Source organism: Staurois parvus, unplaced genomic scaffold (genome assembly GCF_062004578.1).
Source record: "Staurois parvus isolate SC_StPar_1 unplaced genomic scaffold, SC_StPar_1.0 ptg001806l, whole genome shotgun sequence".
NCBI classification, from domain to species: Eukaryota; Metazoa; Chordata; class Amphibia; order Anura; family Ranidae; genus Staurois; species Staurois parvus.
The window spans coordinates 293,829-311,583 of record NW_028319602.1 but is presented as its reverse complement, the minus strand read 5'-3'; the positions used below and the strand labels follow the sequence as shown (position 1 = coordinate 311,583).

Below are 17,755 nucleotides of genomic sequence, written 5' to 3'. Positions count from 1 at the left end.
AGCTGACAATCCTCGCAGGATGGATCGGCTCTGCAGATTGAGCATAATGGATCAGAGTCCGATTCATTATGCTCAATCTCAGATCCAATCCATTCTGCGAGGATCATCGGAGGGGGTGTCACCAAGTGTTATCGCACCGGCGGCTGACACCAACCCTAGGGACACCCCTGGTCCTGGGTTTATAAATACTCTATAGTTTCAATTCCTCCCTATTGACTGCAAAAACATCAATGAAACTTTGTGATTCTTCTACTGCTTTCCACATATACCAAGCCTGCAAGAAAGCCCTCCGCCATTCCAGCACTTATTTGTATTGTTCAGCAATCACCACAGCCTCTGTCGGCAGATCAGCACACACTGAGCGGCCTAGAACCGGAGCATGTGCAGTACGACCCAGAGACGAGGACGCGCCTCTCCTTCTTGGTCCGGCTCTTTTTGTACTTGGCTGGACGTTCGCTGTCTCGGTGCTGCCACCTTCAGGAGAAGCCGAGGAAAGCAAGGTGGACATGTCAACATGGGTGCGGGTGACCTGGCGGATAACTTGATCTCTACGGTGTCCCAGCTGGCGGATTCCCATTTACATATAGTCCGGGTATGGATGGTGTCCTCACCTCGTGCATTCTACTTGTTGCAGCGCGCACACCATGTACACAAACACACCGAGCCTAGCTAGAGGTGTACAGCCTGGACTGTACCAAGCACCGTCATATAAGGCGTACAATAGACTCCTGTAGAGCGGTCACCTCGTGTCCACACCGCACCACGCATGTGCAGGAATATTCCACACTGCCCAGGGTATACCTCTGGATACAGACAGCTGGAAACTCATATTAAAGTGCAAGGAAACCCAAATCTTGTATCTTTAGCTACATGTAGGGTTGTCACCTCATCCCTGCAAAACTGGACACATATTAATTACACAGGTTCTGTGGCGGATTAAGGTGGTAATTAAACTCACGGAGTACTTATGTGTAATACATTAGCCTCAGAACCTGTGTATTTATTATGTATTCACTTTTAAAGGGATGAGGTGGCAAGCCTAGCTACAGGTAAGCCTTTAACCCCTGACGACCGGGCTACAGCCAAATGACGGCTACAACACGGTCATCTAGTTCTGGGAGGGCATCATGTGAGGTCCCCTAGAACCACGCCTCCCGCGTGCAACCTGGAACGTGCACACGGCGAGCTCTATGATCACTGTGTCCTTTGGACACAGCTGATCACGTGACATGGTAAAGGTCTAATCATAGCCCCCCTTTTACAATGTGATCAGCTGTGTCTAATAACACAATGATCACAATGTAAATACAACTGCCGGTTATCGGATGCACTTTCCTAATCTGCAATTGTATATGCACAACAAGACATAAGTGCAGCCCCAACAATGTCCATCAGTGCTGCCAGTCAGTGTCCATCAGTGCTGCCAGTCATTGTCTATCAGTGCAGTCTCAACAGTGTCCATCAGTGCTGTTAGTCGTTGTACATAAGTGCAGTCGCAACAGTGTCCATCAGTGCTGCCAGTCATTGTCCATCAGTGCAGTCTCAACAGTGTCCATAAGTGCTGTTAGTCATTGTCCATCTGTGCAGTCCCAACAGTGTCCATCAGTGCTGCTAGTCATTGTCCATCTGTGCAGTCCCAACAGTGTCCATCAGTGCTGCCAGTCATTGTCCATCAGTGCAGTCTCAACAGTGTCCATCAGTGCTGCCGGTCAGTGCTGTCTATCAGTGACTTTCAGTGCAGCCTCATCATTGCCTCCTTGTCTGTGCCCATCAGTGCTGCATATCCGTGCCCATCAATTCATCCTCATCAGCGCACATCAGTGAAAGAAAAATTGCCTGTTTGCAAATTTTTATAATGGAAACTAAGAAAAAAAAATATTTTTTTTTGTGCAGGGGTTTATCCACTATGTAGGCCTCTACCGCTCTTGGTTTACATAGTGTGCATCCTCCTAGAGGTGACAGCTATACTCATAAAAAACAAACTGTGAATTAATCAGTACAAAACGTTTTCTAGTTTAGGAGTTGGAAATTATTCTGGGTTGGGAGATATCCAAGACCTATAAGAAGACAGGGATACCTTGGCTCAATAGACTACACTTTTAATTGGCCATTTAAGTATAACTGTCTTTATTATTACAATGTAGATGGAGACCCAAATCATATCTAAAAGTCCCTAGAGACTCACAAGTGCTTTCTCACACATATAGTTGCTGACTTGATTTATAAAACAAGATTTATTTTATTGTCTATTTCAATGTATGTGCTTAAAAGAGCCTTTAAATGGACCAAGTATCCAACTTTAAGCATGTACCTGTATGTTTTCTTTTAACAGAATATTAGTACGGGTTTGGCAGTTGCTGGAGTCATTTTGTGTGCAAGGAGCATAAGACTGGTAAGTATGACCACTGGATACAGCCCTGTATGTTTATATATAGGTGTAAATCTTACAGTCTCACTAACAGATATAGTTTACTAGACATCAGCTTGTTTTCTACTGATTCACATACTGCCTTCCTCTCAGTTTCAAAAAACGTTATTCAGACAAGTTAGAAAGTTTGTGTGTGTAGTAACAGTGAGTTCTACTAATTGTAAGCATTCATGATAGAAGAGATGCTCAGACTGGTTACTCTAGACAAAATGTGAGCCGTGGATGACACTCTCAGCACCACTTGGCTTGCCAAACTTCGACTGAAAAATCAACAAAGTAAAAGATTATTGGGTGAATAGTAACTCCATCCAATCAGATGCAGTGACTGTTGGGTTGTGAAGCAGCTGCAGATACTGCGGCTGCTTGAATACAATACTGGTGGTGGAGATTCCTCCATTTATCTAGTTCTTCTTTCATCATCTGTTTATCTCCCCTCGCTTTTCAGGACAGCAACCGGATGAGAGCGCAGCTTCACCCATAATCACAGGGAAAACTGCAATTAAAAGTCCGCCTCTTCCACCATTCCCTCAGTTATGGTGTGTCCTCTGCCATGGTGTAAGTGCTGCATGAACCGGGATGGCTGCGCTTTCTCCAGTGTGTGTGTGGGGGTGGCAGTCCTTACCTCGCAGAAGGTGTGTATGTGGACTAGCCCAGCTCCTTCCTCCATTAGTTTAGGGGGGTTCCGACGTCTTCTGTCCCCTTCCGGCTCAGTGGAGCGATGGCCAGCCAGGGAGTCCCTTTCGTGTCTGTGGGCTTGGAGGAGAGCGGGTCTCCCGGGGTCCAGACTATTGGAAGCCATCAGGTGGCTTCCTGTGGTGTCATGCAGGCCCAGCCGGCAGGGGGACGCCAAGCTGGCGGGACGTCCGGCGGAGACGTGGCGGCATTGGTTCCGGCCACTGGAATGCAAGGGGAGGAGGCAAGTCAGCGGGTGGTTCTGGGTCACCAATGTTCTGGAGGGCAGCGGGAACTTCAAAAGGACCACAGGTCTCAGCAAATCTGTGCACTCTGTAGGATGGAGAAGACAGAGGGTCCAGCGGCAGAAGCAGGCACAACGTGCACCAGCCTAGTCCAGGTAAGGGGGGTACAGTGGTGTCTTTTATCCTTATGGTGGGGCTTTTTGTTTCTCTTTATGGTTTGCCTTCTCTGTTAGGGAAGCCTGCTGCTTTGTCACAGAGGTGACTCTACTCTGCTCCAGGGCACAGGGGGATGACTTGGGGGTTTTGTGGGCTAAGTCTCCCCTCTCTCTTGCCCTTACGATACAGCTGTCATGCGGTAAGGAGGGAGGAAAGGTCAGGGTGTGGCTGGATGGGAGCCTGATGTGGTGTTTTTCTTTGTCCTGTTCCCTTCCTATATTTCAGGCCAAGGCCACTGTCAAGGTGAAGAAGGTCACGCCGATTAAAAGAAAGTGTCCATCTTGTAGGAATCCCCTGAGAGATTTGTGGCCAAAACCGTTATGTAGAGCCTCTGCGGCGGATTTAGTGAAAGAGGAATCTTTGCAGCAATGCAGGGACATGTTTGCTTCTTTCAAAAAGGAATTGTCGGAAACGCTGGGTCAGTTCGATCTTTGTTAGGTTCGTGGGTTCTACTTCGCACATCTTTTTAGTTCAAAAGCCCTCGGGGAGGTTCTGTTTAATTTTGAATCTGAAAATACTGAACAAACCCATTTGGCACAAGAGCTTTCACATGGATAAACTATTTTCAGTGAGGAAGCTGCTATCCTCAGGATGCTTTATGACGACCATCGATCTGCAGGATGCTTACCTGCATGTTCCGATTTATGAGCGCTGTCATCTCAGAAGTTCCCCCAACTGGCAGTCAATCTGGGAATGTCCATCTGGCACCTACAGTTCAAGGCACTACCATTTGGCCTGTCATCTTTTCCAAGGGTGTGTACCAAAGTCATGGCAAAAGCACTAGAGCCTCTGAGGTTTAGGGCAGGGTGGATTTGATTTAAATCACTAGTCAGTAAGGCTTGATTTAAATCTTAGTTTTCTACATAAAGACTAATTCTTGCTGGTATAACTTTAATATGCAAGTAGATGAAGATTTTTAGAATAACAACTTTTCATATTAGTTTTTTTATCCCCAGTTTAATAGGTTAATCATTCATATTTGGACAACTTTTCTGTTGTACTTAGGAGAAAAATAATCATTACCTTAATAATAACAATTTAAATAGATTTATTCATCTGAAACAATAACATTACAGCATCTGTTATTTGCTTAAACAAACATCCATGTTTGTTAACTAATTTGGCTAAACAAAATATATATATTTTAAGAAATTTAGACTGTCAGCCCCTTCCTCCTCACACTTAGTTTCACTTTCTTCTTGTGCAGATCTATTCCACTCCAAACAATCAGAAAAATATTGTTTCTATTCTATTCGCTGAACTTCTTGAAACTTAGCACTGAAGGGGTTGATTCTGTATTCATAGGTTTGTAGAAGTTAGGATTAAGGTCTTTTTCTTGACTCTGTTCATGTTATAACATTTTTGCTGTGAAGAAGAGGCATGTGATTTCCGCTGAGTCAAATTCAGTTTTGAGAACTGCAAAAGTAAACCAAGCATCTGTGATAATATCTTGTAGGCAGAGAAACTGCCCAATAATCTTACAAAAAACCTCTGGAAGAGCATGACATTGTGAATGGATTAATGGAATTTATTTATGAAAAAATTAAACATATGCAGCCTTATTCTACATAATTAAATAACTAATCTTTATTTGATGATGGAATAACCTTTGGATGGTAATATATTTTTTAAAAGCATTTTATTTAAAAAAATCCGATTTAAATAAAAAAAATCGGATTTTTTTGATTTTTTAAAAAAAATCATTGATTTTTATCCACCCTGGTTTAGGGGGATTTCGGTGGTGCCGTATTTGGATGACCTACTCGTGTTTGTGGAAACCTAGGCGCAGGTGCTGTTAAATCTTCAGGCAACTCAGGCTCATCTAAGAGGCTGGGGATGGCTGTTGAATCTGGAGAAGTCCGACTTGATCCCAGCCCAGAGTTAAGGTTCTTGGGACATACCATAGATTCTGTACAACAGAGGATATTCCTTCCGGAGAATAATATAGAAAAGATTCAGTCGGCCCTGAGTCAGATTCAGTGCAACCTGTTGGTGTCGGTCCGAGAGGCCATCTTGGCTCTGGAACTGATTCATTTCATTCCTGCCCTCTCCAGGGGGACATCCTGCAAAAGTGGACATACCAATATCCGCTGGACAGGCCTATAAAGACCGCTTCAAAGGTGAAGAGGGAACTTTGGTGGTGGCGAGATCTGACCTACTTAGGGAGGGGTCTGCCATGGTCCTTTCCGAAAAGGCTGAACACCTAATGACAGATGCAAGTGCATGGGGTTGGGGAGCCCACTTAGGAGACCGGATGGCACAGGGCTCATGGTCCAAAGCAGAGGCCAGAAAGTCCTCAAACTTCTGAAAGGAAAGAAGACCAAGTTGGATGGCTTTCAACTTTCTCCAGTCAGTGAAGGGACAACACATTCAGGTCCTCTCGGACAATACAACAGCTGTGGCTTACATTTCAAGGCGGGGGGGCACAAGAAGCAGGGGACTGCGGGAGTTGGCACTATAGATCCTGTCTTGGGCGTAAAAGAAATTGGCCTCCCAGAATCGGCTGGCGGATTTTTTGAGCAGAAGAAAGGTAGTAGAGTCCGACTGGGGATTGAATCAAGAAGTGTTCCAGCTGGTCATGGAATCTTGGGGTGTCCCTCAGGTCGACCTATTTGCAAGCCACCTAAATACAAAGTCACCAGTGTTCTTTCCCCTTCATAGGGAGGACCAGGAAGTGGGCCTGGACGCTCATCCTTGGAATGACCCTTTGTCCTACGTGTTCTTGACACTTCTGAACCTATCCTCTTCCCTGGAAACTGCCAATCAGGAAAGATTTGCTAGTTCAGAGGTTGGTTCTGCATCCAGAATTTGAGCAATTCAACCTAACAGCCTGGTTCTTGAGGATGAATTGTAAGGGGAAAGGGGTTATCAGATAAGCTTATTGCCACCTTATTCTCAAGCAGGAAAGAAGTAACTAGAGCGATTATATTTGAAAGCATGAAAGAGGTATAATACCTGGTGTTCAGAGCAGGGTTTCCAGGTGAACAGAGTCGTGTCCACCCTGGAATTTCTCCATGATGGAATGTAGAAGGGGCTAGCGGTAAGTTCCCTTAAATCTCAAGTAGCAGATTTATCTGCATTCCTGGAGAGAAGGTTATCCAAAGAGGAGCTAATTATTAGATTTTTTTGAAGCTTTGGCCAGGACCAGGCCAGTTTCAGTTAAAGGTTTTCCCAAATGGGATTTGTCTTTAGTTTTACAGGGCCTCACAAAGAAACCGTTTGAGCCCCTAAAGGAAGCTTTGGTTCGAAATTTAGTTCTAAAAACCATTTTCCTAATTGCCATTACGTCAGCTTGTACAATAAGTGAGATCCAGGCGCTGTCAATTTCTGAACCTTTTTTAGTTATTTTTCCAGACCTAGTTTTCTTCCGATGATCCTTTCATCGTACGCAGGAAATAGTATTACCTACCTTCTGTACAGCTCCAGCTAATCTGGGGGAGGAGGTGTTCCACATGCTGGACGTGGGAAGATGTCTTTTGAGATTTTTGGAAGTGTTGAAGGAGTTTAGAAAGTCAAACTCCTTGTTCATACTCTTTATGGGTTATCGCAAAGGGGAAAGAGCCTCCAAGAGTACTCTAGGCAGATGACTCAGACAGGCCATCAAAGAAACCTATGGGGCATTAGGCAAAGTTCCCCCAGAGGGAGTTGCAGTACACTCTACAAGATCGGTGGCTGCCTCTTGAGCTGGAAGGGCTGGTGCATCTCAGGAACAGATTTGCAAAGCAGCTACGAGATCCAGCTTTTCCACATTTATACGCCATTATAGAGTGGACTTGTTGGCTGTGGCAGACCAGTATTTCAGCAGGAAGGTCCTGCAAGCAGTGGTCCCACCCTAGGAGTAAGTTACTTGGTTATCTTCTCCAGGTGTTGTCCTGAAAGGCGAGGGGAGAAAACCTTAGTTAGACTTACCGGTGATGGTATTTCTAGGAGCCTCTCAGGACAGCAGCATCTAACCACCCCCCCTTTATCTTTGTAACTTTTATGTCTGTAATTCTGTGGTTGGCATGGTGTGTTTGTTTCTGTTTTCCAGCATGTCAGAGGTTACTCAGCTATAACTGAGGGCATGGTGTTTAAAGCGGACTTTTAATTGCAGTGTTTTCTGTGATTATGGGTGGAGCTGCACTCTCTCCACATGCTGTCCTGAAAGCCTCCTAGAAATACTGTCACCGGTAAGTCTAACTAAGGTTTTTTTTACTTGAACATGCATATCAAAGAGCAAAGATATTCACTGGACAAATGTCTCAAACATTCTTCGAGCTGTAATGAATTTTGGCCATATTTTGTCTAATATGAATATTGTCTATGTTTGCCAGCTCTATCTAGTGGCCATAATGTGTTATTTTCCTCAGTCAGGATGGCCACTAGGTGAAACAGATGGGTGATACAGTAGATGGGTGTAACATTTATCCAGATAATTTTTTATAAATAGATCCCTAAGTCTAGTATAGTCACCTCCCTCAACCCCATACATGTGTACGGCCGGATATGTCATATATAGATGTTTGGCACTTGAGAAAAAATTCTAGCTCAATGCTGGACAATCATAGCAAATTCGTGCAAATGGATTTATATTATACTTGATTTTCCAGAAGATTTTGTGAAAATGAGTTGCCATCTTCACAGTAAACAAGGCCAAATTAGAGGGAAGATTACAACCAAAGCACCTTTATCTGGATAGTAAATAACCAATATGTTTAACATTTTATGGCATTGTATTATAATTTGTTTTCTCGTCCTTACATTTTCTCACAACCAAAACTAAGTACCCACTTCTTTCCTGTCATTACCAATACTAACAGGTAACCAAGTTTACAAACGTGAAAGCCATCCCAGACAATTTCATAAAGAAAAATGTGAAGCTACGTGGTAAAGTCATTAGTGTGAAGGAACATGCAATAGAAATTGAACACATTCCTATTAAGGTTCCCATTTTGACATCACTCCTCCAAAAATGTAAGTACATCCTATTTGATATTATTTGAGACCTCTTCTAATTACATGCGTTGGGAGTTTGGAGTGTTGTCTATATATTATTTATACATTAGTCAGTACTAACACATAAACCTAACATTATATCTGAATGACTCAGAAGAGAGACAGACCTCTATACCTCCATGTAGTGACAGGACTGTCTAATTAGTCTGTTTACACAACCCACCAAGTATGAAGGCAGTTTTGGGCTTTTTTTTTCTCTTGAAAGCCAACATTTTTTTCAAACTGATTATTATGGGTGCACCCTGTAATAAATGTGTATATTTAACAAAAATCAATGAAATAATTAAAAATATTTGGAACATATTTTATTATAATACGACATACCCAGTATCACTTCTGGAGTACCTGAGGACCCCTAGGAACTGAGGAAGGGGAGCACCCCAACCACCCTAAGAAGCCAATCGAATATCTCTGCTGTCTCTCTCACCTATATTAAAGTATAATTAAAGGCAAACATTTTTTTTTAGCTTTGGATAGAGTGGAGAGGGTTTTCATCACCTGTTAGTTTTTATTGCTGTCAGTGTCCCTGGTAGAGAGTTTCACCCTCTCTATTTGTCCTGTTTACCATTATCATCAAAAGTGAAAGTAAAAGCAAATCCTAAACTTTGAGTTGATATCAGAACAGTAGTAGAAGGGAAATCTTCCAACGGGACACTAGTTCTGGTGACCTTGGGATCCCCAAGAAACTCCTTTAATTTGCAGGGAATAGCTCTTACTTCCGGTTTTGGCTACAGGACAAGAAATGTAGGGAATTCTACCCAATGGGACATGGAAGGCAGTAGAAAAAAAATGTCAAGGGACTGCCCTCCCTTACTCTATCCAACATAGAGAAAAAAGTTTTGCCTTTAGTTCTACTTTAATGTTTTTTAAAATCTCGTTCTAAAGTTAGTAATTACAAATGTACTTGAGGGCAGTCATATTTGCCCTTTACAAACGCTGACTTTGCTCCTCCACTACTATACAATGGTTGAGCTTCAGGCCACCTCAAAGTGGACTTGAGTGGTCAGCAGTCTTTGATCCTTCAGTTGGAGCCAGCTGGGGACAGCTGCAGCTCAGATCAATGCTGCAGCCATCTAGGTGAGTATGTATGTTTATTTTTTTTGATGCCTGCATTTCTCTTTTAAGGGTCCACTACTGCAAAAATGTTGGAAATGAAATGAAACTATAACAAAACATTTGTGGCAGCAGTTTCCTTAAGAACTAACTATCCCTAATTCAGGCTAGCAAATGTGCCAGTGTCAGTAACAGTACATGTAGTTCTTATTACCTCCACTTTAAGAACCTGTTGCTGTGCAGGTGACAGATTCTTAAAGCATTACTGCGAGTTCTCAGATTAGGAAAATGGGAGCAATTAAGACCAAGCTAGCAAACAAAAGTGCACCATGACTTACAGAGGTGCATGTCTGAGCTGGGAAGCTGTCATGTATGTAACAGCCTCCCACACAATTCAGCCCCATTCAGCTGTCGACAATGAGATTCTCCAACACCAGGGCTGGGGATACTTTTGATGTCAGTACCCAAATATGGCAATGCCTGTCTTTGAGAAATGACTTGTCACTGGATGGGCATAGCTTGAATGGGAACTGTGAGACTAATTCCCATCAAGTCTTGCTGTCTTTTTAGTGATAACACAAGGCAGTGGGTGAAATTTTTAAGCCTCTAGGACTGAAGAGCAGCTATTGAACTGTGTATTGCCGTGCACTGTTCATCAGATCTAAAGTGGACCTCATGGGGAGCTAGTCTCTCAGTTCCCTATCAGGCACTGCCTTCCCCTAGTACAAAACTCTTCAGCTTTGCACTTATCATGGTGACGGAGGGGGGGAGTGCACAAAGGAGTGTCCAGTGTGGACACACCAACCTCAGTGCAGGAACTGACAGATGCATGTACCTGTCTCTGAAAGGTACAATGAATTGGGTGCAAGCACCAACAATTTCAGATGTCTACGACACCCTATATGAATTCCCAAGATTATATTTTGGTAACTGCATCATACTTGTAATGATAGTATTCCCTATATAAATTTGTTTGCTTTTTTTCGTTTTTTAATATATATATATTTTTCTACACATTTATATACAGACCAAGTTGTTCGGCAAAAGTGACAGTTACAGGAGTTGGGTCAAACACATGGGTGTGTACAACGGTCAGCATTAATTCATATGGCTTTTCTAACAGGAAAAAAATATTTTTACCAGTTTCAAATATGTTGGCTAGAATTGGCCTTTAAAGCAGAACTTTACCCATAACAACTTGATAAAAAATAATGTTCTTTAGCAAGGAGCATACGATACACATTAATGCTTATGCTTTCAAATGCAGTGTGTGCCGTAAATTGCCTCCAGCATTACTCCTGTTTCTTCTTGCTGGAAGATGCCATTTTGCTGAAGCTCAGAGCCCATGAACAGAAGTAATCTTAAAGCAGAACTAAACCCATTGATTTTACGGTCTCAAAAATCAGTTACAGTCCTGGAATTCCAGGATTGCTAACTGTCACATTTGCTGGTATCTTCAACCAAACTGTCAAACTATCAATTGGCTGGTGTCATAACTGATCACGTGTAGCACCATGGCAGTTGCAGATCAAACTGAAGCAGCTTCCTTGGCTGTAAAGGATAGGTGGGTTTAATTCCACTGATCAGCCTCTACAGATTCAGCAGTGCCTAAAAATGCCTAAAAACGAAGAGCAACTGAGCATGTGCAGAGCAGAATGAAACAGTGTATTACTGGGTTTTACGCAGCTGTAGCTGTACCTGCAAAAGGGGCCAGGCTGAGGTGATCTAGCAGGACTCCATAACTGACTAAAGTGCCACTAAATCTCATAACTAAACATGGCCAGAAAGTGGAATAGAATGGGCATATGTCCAAGCTTTTCAGATTCTCTAAAGTCCTAACTAATGTATGTCTGTTTTAAAACATGATACTTTGTCATTGTTGTAGCCAAAACATCTAAAATTTAAATCATACCCTGGTGTGCTAACTTGATTGTAATTAGCAGATGGTTTGACAGATGCAGTATGATAATGTCACAAACTCTGTGCCTTCAGCATATTAAACTGGTGCTCAGAAGGCCTCCTGCAGTGCCATCTCTTCTAAAAAATAATTGGATGCTTACAAGTGTGATTAACCATTCTAAGTGCTCAGCCTCAAAGTCTAGATATTTTATGGCTGAACTTGGAAATTACTCACCTCAGTGTTCATTTGGATTGCTAGAGAGATCCGCATAATTGCTGTAAAAAAGTACTGGATTCTTTTTTTATTGCCTTAAAATTACAGTGTTTCTAGGCATAAGTAATGTCATAACTTGAAATTTGTATAACTAGCTAAGTAATAAAATCCGACTAATGAGAGCTGATTTTAATTGGTCACCACAGTTGTTCAGGATGTGATTTCCACCTTCTGTGCCCCGGGACACTTTTATAGTTTGCAAACTTGGGACAAACATCTTTTGGATGCACAGTTTCACCACTCATGTGATTTACATGAAGTCTATTTTACATGTGATAAACTGAATTTCCTAGTGATTTTCTTGTCATTTGTAACAAAGAAATGTGACAAGCAAAAGACAACCCCCACTATTTGAATTTTTTTCAGGTATATTTTTATGTGGCTGATGTTGTGGTCTAAAGTACTGGTTCTTAAAGCAGTTATAAATGCAGAAGGTTTTTACCTTAACCTCACTAGCCGTCTGATTATGTCAGTATTTCTGTGCTCAAAGCGGTGCATTTTTTTGAATGGAAATATGTATTTTTTTTATTGTAGGCCTGTAATTTTTAAGAATAACTCACTGAAATCTGTCTGAACAAGAGTCTAGTAAACATCCCGGGTGTGTTAAAATTTGAAACACGAAATCATAAATTATAATATAATTGATAATCATAAAAAATAATAATATAATAATAATACATTTAATTCAATAATATAATCAAACCAAAAACACTGAAATTTGAAATATAGCGCCAAGTTCGCACATCACTGAACAAAGTCACAAAATCGTTTTCAGTGTCTGATGACGAATTTCCCCACAAATCATTATCACTCAATTCTGCAAGTAGTTCTAATTTACTATCGCTGTTCTCTAGCTGGTCTAAAACCTATTTTACCTAAAGGGACGCTTTTTGGACACCATGGACATTTCTCAGTTTCCAGGCAGAAAGAACAGTAAAAATGCAGGCAGGGCACAGGACAAAGCACTCGGGACAAAATGTATGTGAAATGGTTTGATACAGTAATGTTTTATGTGATTTTAGTGTATTTAGTGAATGTCACTTTTTCACATTTTTAAATTTCCCGCGTTCCGTCCCCGTACGTCCTGACGTCGCAGGGAACGGAACCCGGAAGACGGATGCCGGCATTGGCCGGAGGACATTGCCAGGGACGCTGCAGAGGGGACATCGCGGGAGCGCAGGACAAGGTAAGTGAAGAAGATAGCCTGGAGCAAGGCTGCAAGGTATTCCCGAGTGTAGCTCGGGGTTACCGCTTGTGGTGCTGAAACTTTACCCCGAGCAGGGGCGGACTGACCATTTGGAAACTCGGGCACTGCCCGAGGGATCGGGGTCAGTAGGGGGCCCCATGAGATGCCCCTGGTACCTTTTTCATAGGCTTTTTTGAGTTTGGGCAAGGACACAGGTGCCCCATGATCCCCTATTGCCCGGGGGCCCCATGAGTTGTCAGTTCGCCCCTGCCCCCGAGCTACACTCAGGAATACCTCCAGGGAGGTTAATGCATAATGCTCATCTTCACCCCAGCTCCCCTTTACACTTATATGAGCCTGATCTCGATCCAGTGCTGTGCACGAGGGCAGCAGCTCTCTCAGATCTCTCCCTCCTCAGTAGCTCAGACTCAGCAGCAAGAGCCATTGACATCCACTGATATCAATCATAGCTAGTGAGAAGAGGGCAGGGGCGGAGTCAAGCCGCACTTTGTGTGTCAATGGACACACAGAGCTGGCTCCGGAGTGAGCCTGCACGAGTACCCCCATAGAATGCAACTTGCTATGGGGGCACTCAGCAGTGAGGAGGGATCAGGAGTGGGGGACCCGAGAAGAGGAAGATTGGGGCAAAACCATTGCACAGAGCAGGTAAGTATGTGATCTTAATTATTTAAACAAAAATTAAGGTTTACAATCACTTTAAAACATCAGCTTAAAAAAAAATTAACATTACAAAAAAGATCAAAATCCATTATAGTTTCCCTTTTAAAATATGTAGGCGGTTCATCCAGTGAAACGTTAATGCTATTTTAACCTGTCACTTTCTTGCATGTCTAACTTTTCCTGTTACGTACTCTTATTGAATTCTGCAGGGCAGGGTCATGGCAGCCTACTGGTCAGACTTGCTGGAGTGGAATTAACTCCAAGTGGCAAGCATTGGTTGTTGACTAATCTCCAGCCTTCACAGCAGCTGTGGTTTCAGCTTCTGAATCGAGAAGACTCCATGCTTGATTGTTTCATCTTTATCAACAGGGTAAGAAACTGCTTGTCTCATCACAAGGGATTTTTTTTTACATTTTGGTATCAATAATCTAATCTTCCACCAAAGAAAAAAGAAAAACGTCATGATTGTATTGATAGGATAAAAAGATTTTCACGGCTTGGTCAACTTGGATTCATAAAAGATAGCTGTTTTCATAGTACTGTATTTTGAGCATTAGTTCTATGCTTTAAATAAACCACTCCTAATATATATAGAAAAAAACATTTACGCTTGGTTCACATTAGTGCAATGCGTTTTTAGGCAGTTTGAGGTGCAATTATGTAGCGTGACTTGTGAACGATTTTGACACGATTTTAGTCCTGTGCAATTTTGATGCCATTTCATCCCTAGTAGTTAAAGTTTTTCTGCTGCTGCTTTACCTGGAGGGAGAGTTGAGGGTTAAGAAACCTGAAACATGTACATGCTATTTCTGTGTGATTCCATTAAACTCTCCATTAAAATTGAGCTGGAATCGCCGCAAAGTATCACAGGAATCTTTTCCAAAATTGTGCCGTGCTGAGTTGCATTGATGTGAACAGGCACCATTGAAAACAATGTGATTCCCAATGTCATGCTATTCTGTGCAACTCAAGCCGCATCAGAGATGGCACAAATAACAATCATGTCTATACTTACCTACTGTGTGCAATGGTTTTGCACAGAACAGCCCGGATCCTCCTCTTCTCGGGTCCTCTGCAGGCTCTCCTGGCCCCTCCCTCCTGTATGGTGCCCCCACAGCAAGCAGCTTGCTATGGGGGCACCCACTGCTCCATGTGTCCATTCACACACAGAACTGTGTCTCGGCCCCGCCCCCTCTCCTCATTGGCTCTCTGGCTGTGATTGACAGCAGTGGGAGCCAATGGCTCCTGCTTCTCTCTCTGCCAATGAGAAGATGAAGGCCCGGGATAGCTGAAACTCCAGTGCACATAGCTGGATTGAGAAGGGGCTTAGGTAAGTATTGGGGGGGGTGTCTGGGGTAAATGCTGCACACAGAAGGTTTTTTGCCTTCATGCATAGAATGCATAAAGGTAAAAAGCCTTCAGCCTTTACAACCACTTTAAAGAGACTTTGATAAATAGCCTCCGAAAGATATATGATAAATAAACTCACTGTCCACTCTTATTAGGTAAACCTTGCTAGTACCAAGAAAATATTCCCCACATCATAACACCACCACCTACAGCCTGAACTGTTGATACAAGGCAAAATGGATCCATGCTTTCATGTTGTTTATACTAAATTCTGACCCTAACATCTGAATGTTGCAGCAACCAGTCTGCCCATTTTCCTCTGACCTCTGACATCAACAAGGCATTTTTGTCCACACAACTGCCACTCACTGGATATTTTCTCTTTTTCAGAACATTCTCTGTAAACCCTATAGATGGTTGTGCATGAAAATCCCAATATATCAGCAGTTTTTTAAATACTCAGGCCAGTCCATCTTGCACCAACAACAATGCTATGTTCACTTAAATCCGCTTTCTTCCCCATTCTGATGCTCAGTTTGAACTTCAGCAAATCGTCTTCACCACGTCTAGATGCCTAAATGCATTGAGTTTCTGTCATGTGATTGGCTGATTAACAATTCATGCTACCAAGCAATTAAACAAGTGTACCTAATAAAGTGGCTGATGAGTGTAAACATAGGCACCACAACTGGCATATATCCCTTGCATTATGCTCTCACTCCCTTACGCATGCCTCAGCTAAGCAAGGCTAAATGTTTTGTGTGCATGAGGCCCACAGTGTAACTAAAGGTGCTTTCACACTGCTTTCTGTGTCCCCATTAGGGAGATTCACTCTATTTGTCCTGTTTACCTCTATCATCAATAATGAACGTAAAAGAAAATTCCAAATATTGAGTTGACATTAGACCACTAAGGTCCCTTTCAAACAGGTGTTCCGATCAGGTTCGCTTGTCAGTTCAGACATACCTGATCAAAAGGTGTCTTTATCCCTGTGGACAGGCGGGTGTAAATGAAGAGGACTCCATCATTTTCCGTTAAGGTGGAGCAGATTGGAGGTATTTGGGTGTAAACAGACAGCAGAGTCAATTTATTTCCAGTCACCCATAAAGCAGAGCGGGGTCTGTCCATGTCCGCTCTGCAGAAACTGAGAGGACACAGATTTGTCATCCGCTCGCTCTGCTCCGATCAGCAGGGGATCAGTGAACAGAATCCCTGCTGATCTCAACAGAGTTCGCCCTGTGTGAAAGGGCCTAATAGAGGGGAAATCTTTCAATGGTGATACTAGTTCTGGTGGTACACCTGGTTTCCCTCACTTTGGAGGGATTTCCTCTCATTTCTTGTTTTGTCTATGGGACAGGAAGTGAAGGGAAAGTTCATAATGGGACATTGATGGCAAAAAAGTTTGCCTCTATTTACACTTTAATGTACTTTAAAAAAAACGGTCTCTATTTGCACATTGCAAGCTTTTCTGAACAAATAAAACTACCTATAGAGTTCTATGTATAATCTTGCTCCAAAGTAACAACCAGAAAGGTAAGAAATATTTTTAAAATGATTTTTATCTGTGCTGTGTGAATGTGTACATATAAGAAACATATATTGGGGGTTTCTCAAAATGTAATGTAAAAGGTGACTTTGGTTCAGCTGCTTTAAACATTGACTTTGATTACTAGAAAATTCCTCATTAATTATCTTATTTGTTATTTTGTGGTTTCTTCTGATTACTCTTATTCTTTTGGAATGTCAGAATAAATAAATGATTAATAAAACATATATGTGGAATCATAGCATTAAGCATTTGCTGTGAAGGTCATGTGCAATGATATTAAATGATTGATGAACTAAAGGCAAATAGGCTGTCCACTTTGCAAGGAATATTTACCTTAGCACGTGAAAGTGGTGAAAATTCACTTTGCAAAGAATACACAATCACATGCTAGGAAAATTAAATAAAAAAACAAAAAACAGTATTTTTTCTTGAACATGATTGGATGATGGAAGTTAGCAGCACTTCACCTCATTCACTAATCTGAGGAAAATATCCCTGAAAAGTGAACCATCTATTTGTCTGTAGTAAATCAAGCTCAGTGAGTAAGCAGAACAAATTAGGCCATAAAAAACCCCTCCTATGTTTTGTGTTTGCACATAGACATCATAAACAGTCGCATTCTATTAACACATATCACAACATTTCTCAAGCTCTTCTGAAACTCATCCAGAGTTGCTTGTGTAATATGAGGTTTTTTTTTTTTTTTTTTACTGAATACTTTGGCAGAATAATGATCAAGTGTTAGGCTGGGTTAACACTGATGTGGTGCGGAATTCGCAGTGTTTTCTGTGCGAATTCCGCACCGCATCAAAATCGCACCCCGTTCATGCGAACTGATGTGGGTGTGTATGTTAACAACACCCCGAAAATTGGTCTGCAAAAAAAGGTGCGATGTGCAGAATTGGATTGCATAGGTGTGAATACCTATGTGATCCAATTCTAGTGCAGACCCAAAAAAGAGTCCATCACCTTTTTGGTGCGGGTGTGGTGCGATTTGAGTCATACATAATGTATGGCTCCAATAGCATCGCACACAAATCGCATGTGATTTGCACAGGAATACGGTGTGGTTCCTGTGCGATTCACATGCGATGTACCGCACTGCATTAATGTGAACCTAGCTTGAGTGAGAGAAAGGAATATCACAGTCCTCCTTGGAACATAGAAGTTTTGGAAAAGTCAATGAGTTAGGTTAGATCAGGGGTCG

The 17,755-nt window shown here is 42.3% G+C and overlaps 1 protein-coding gene across 3 annotated transcripts in view; it reads left to right on the top strand.

Moving 5' to 3' along the window:
- The first annotated feature begins 426 nt into the window (after positions 1-426).
- MISO1 (mitochondrial inner membrane subdomain organizer 1) overlaps positions 427-17,755 on the top strand; it is a 40,400-nt gene continuing 23,071 nt past the window's right edge. For 2 of the 3 annotated variants that reach the window (XR_016308799.1, XM_089663991.1), the window contains exons 1-4: positions 429-592; positions 2,333-2,392; positions 8,361-8,514; positions 13,859-14,019. Coding sequence is in view for 2 of the 3 variants with exons in the window: in XM_089663991.1 (XP_089520117.1) it covers positions 515-592; positions 2,333-2,392; positions 8,361-8,514; positions 13,859-14,019 (453 nt within the window). In the remaining variant the exon portion in view is untranslated. Of the gene's footprint in view, positions 593-2,332; positions 2,393-8,360; positions 8,515-13,858; positions 14,020-17,755 lie in introns of all 3 variants that reach the window. The other variant, XM_089663992.1, reaches the window with a different exon arrangement.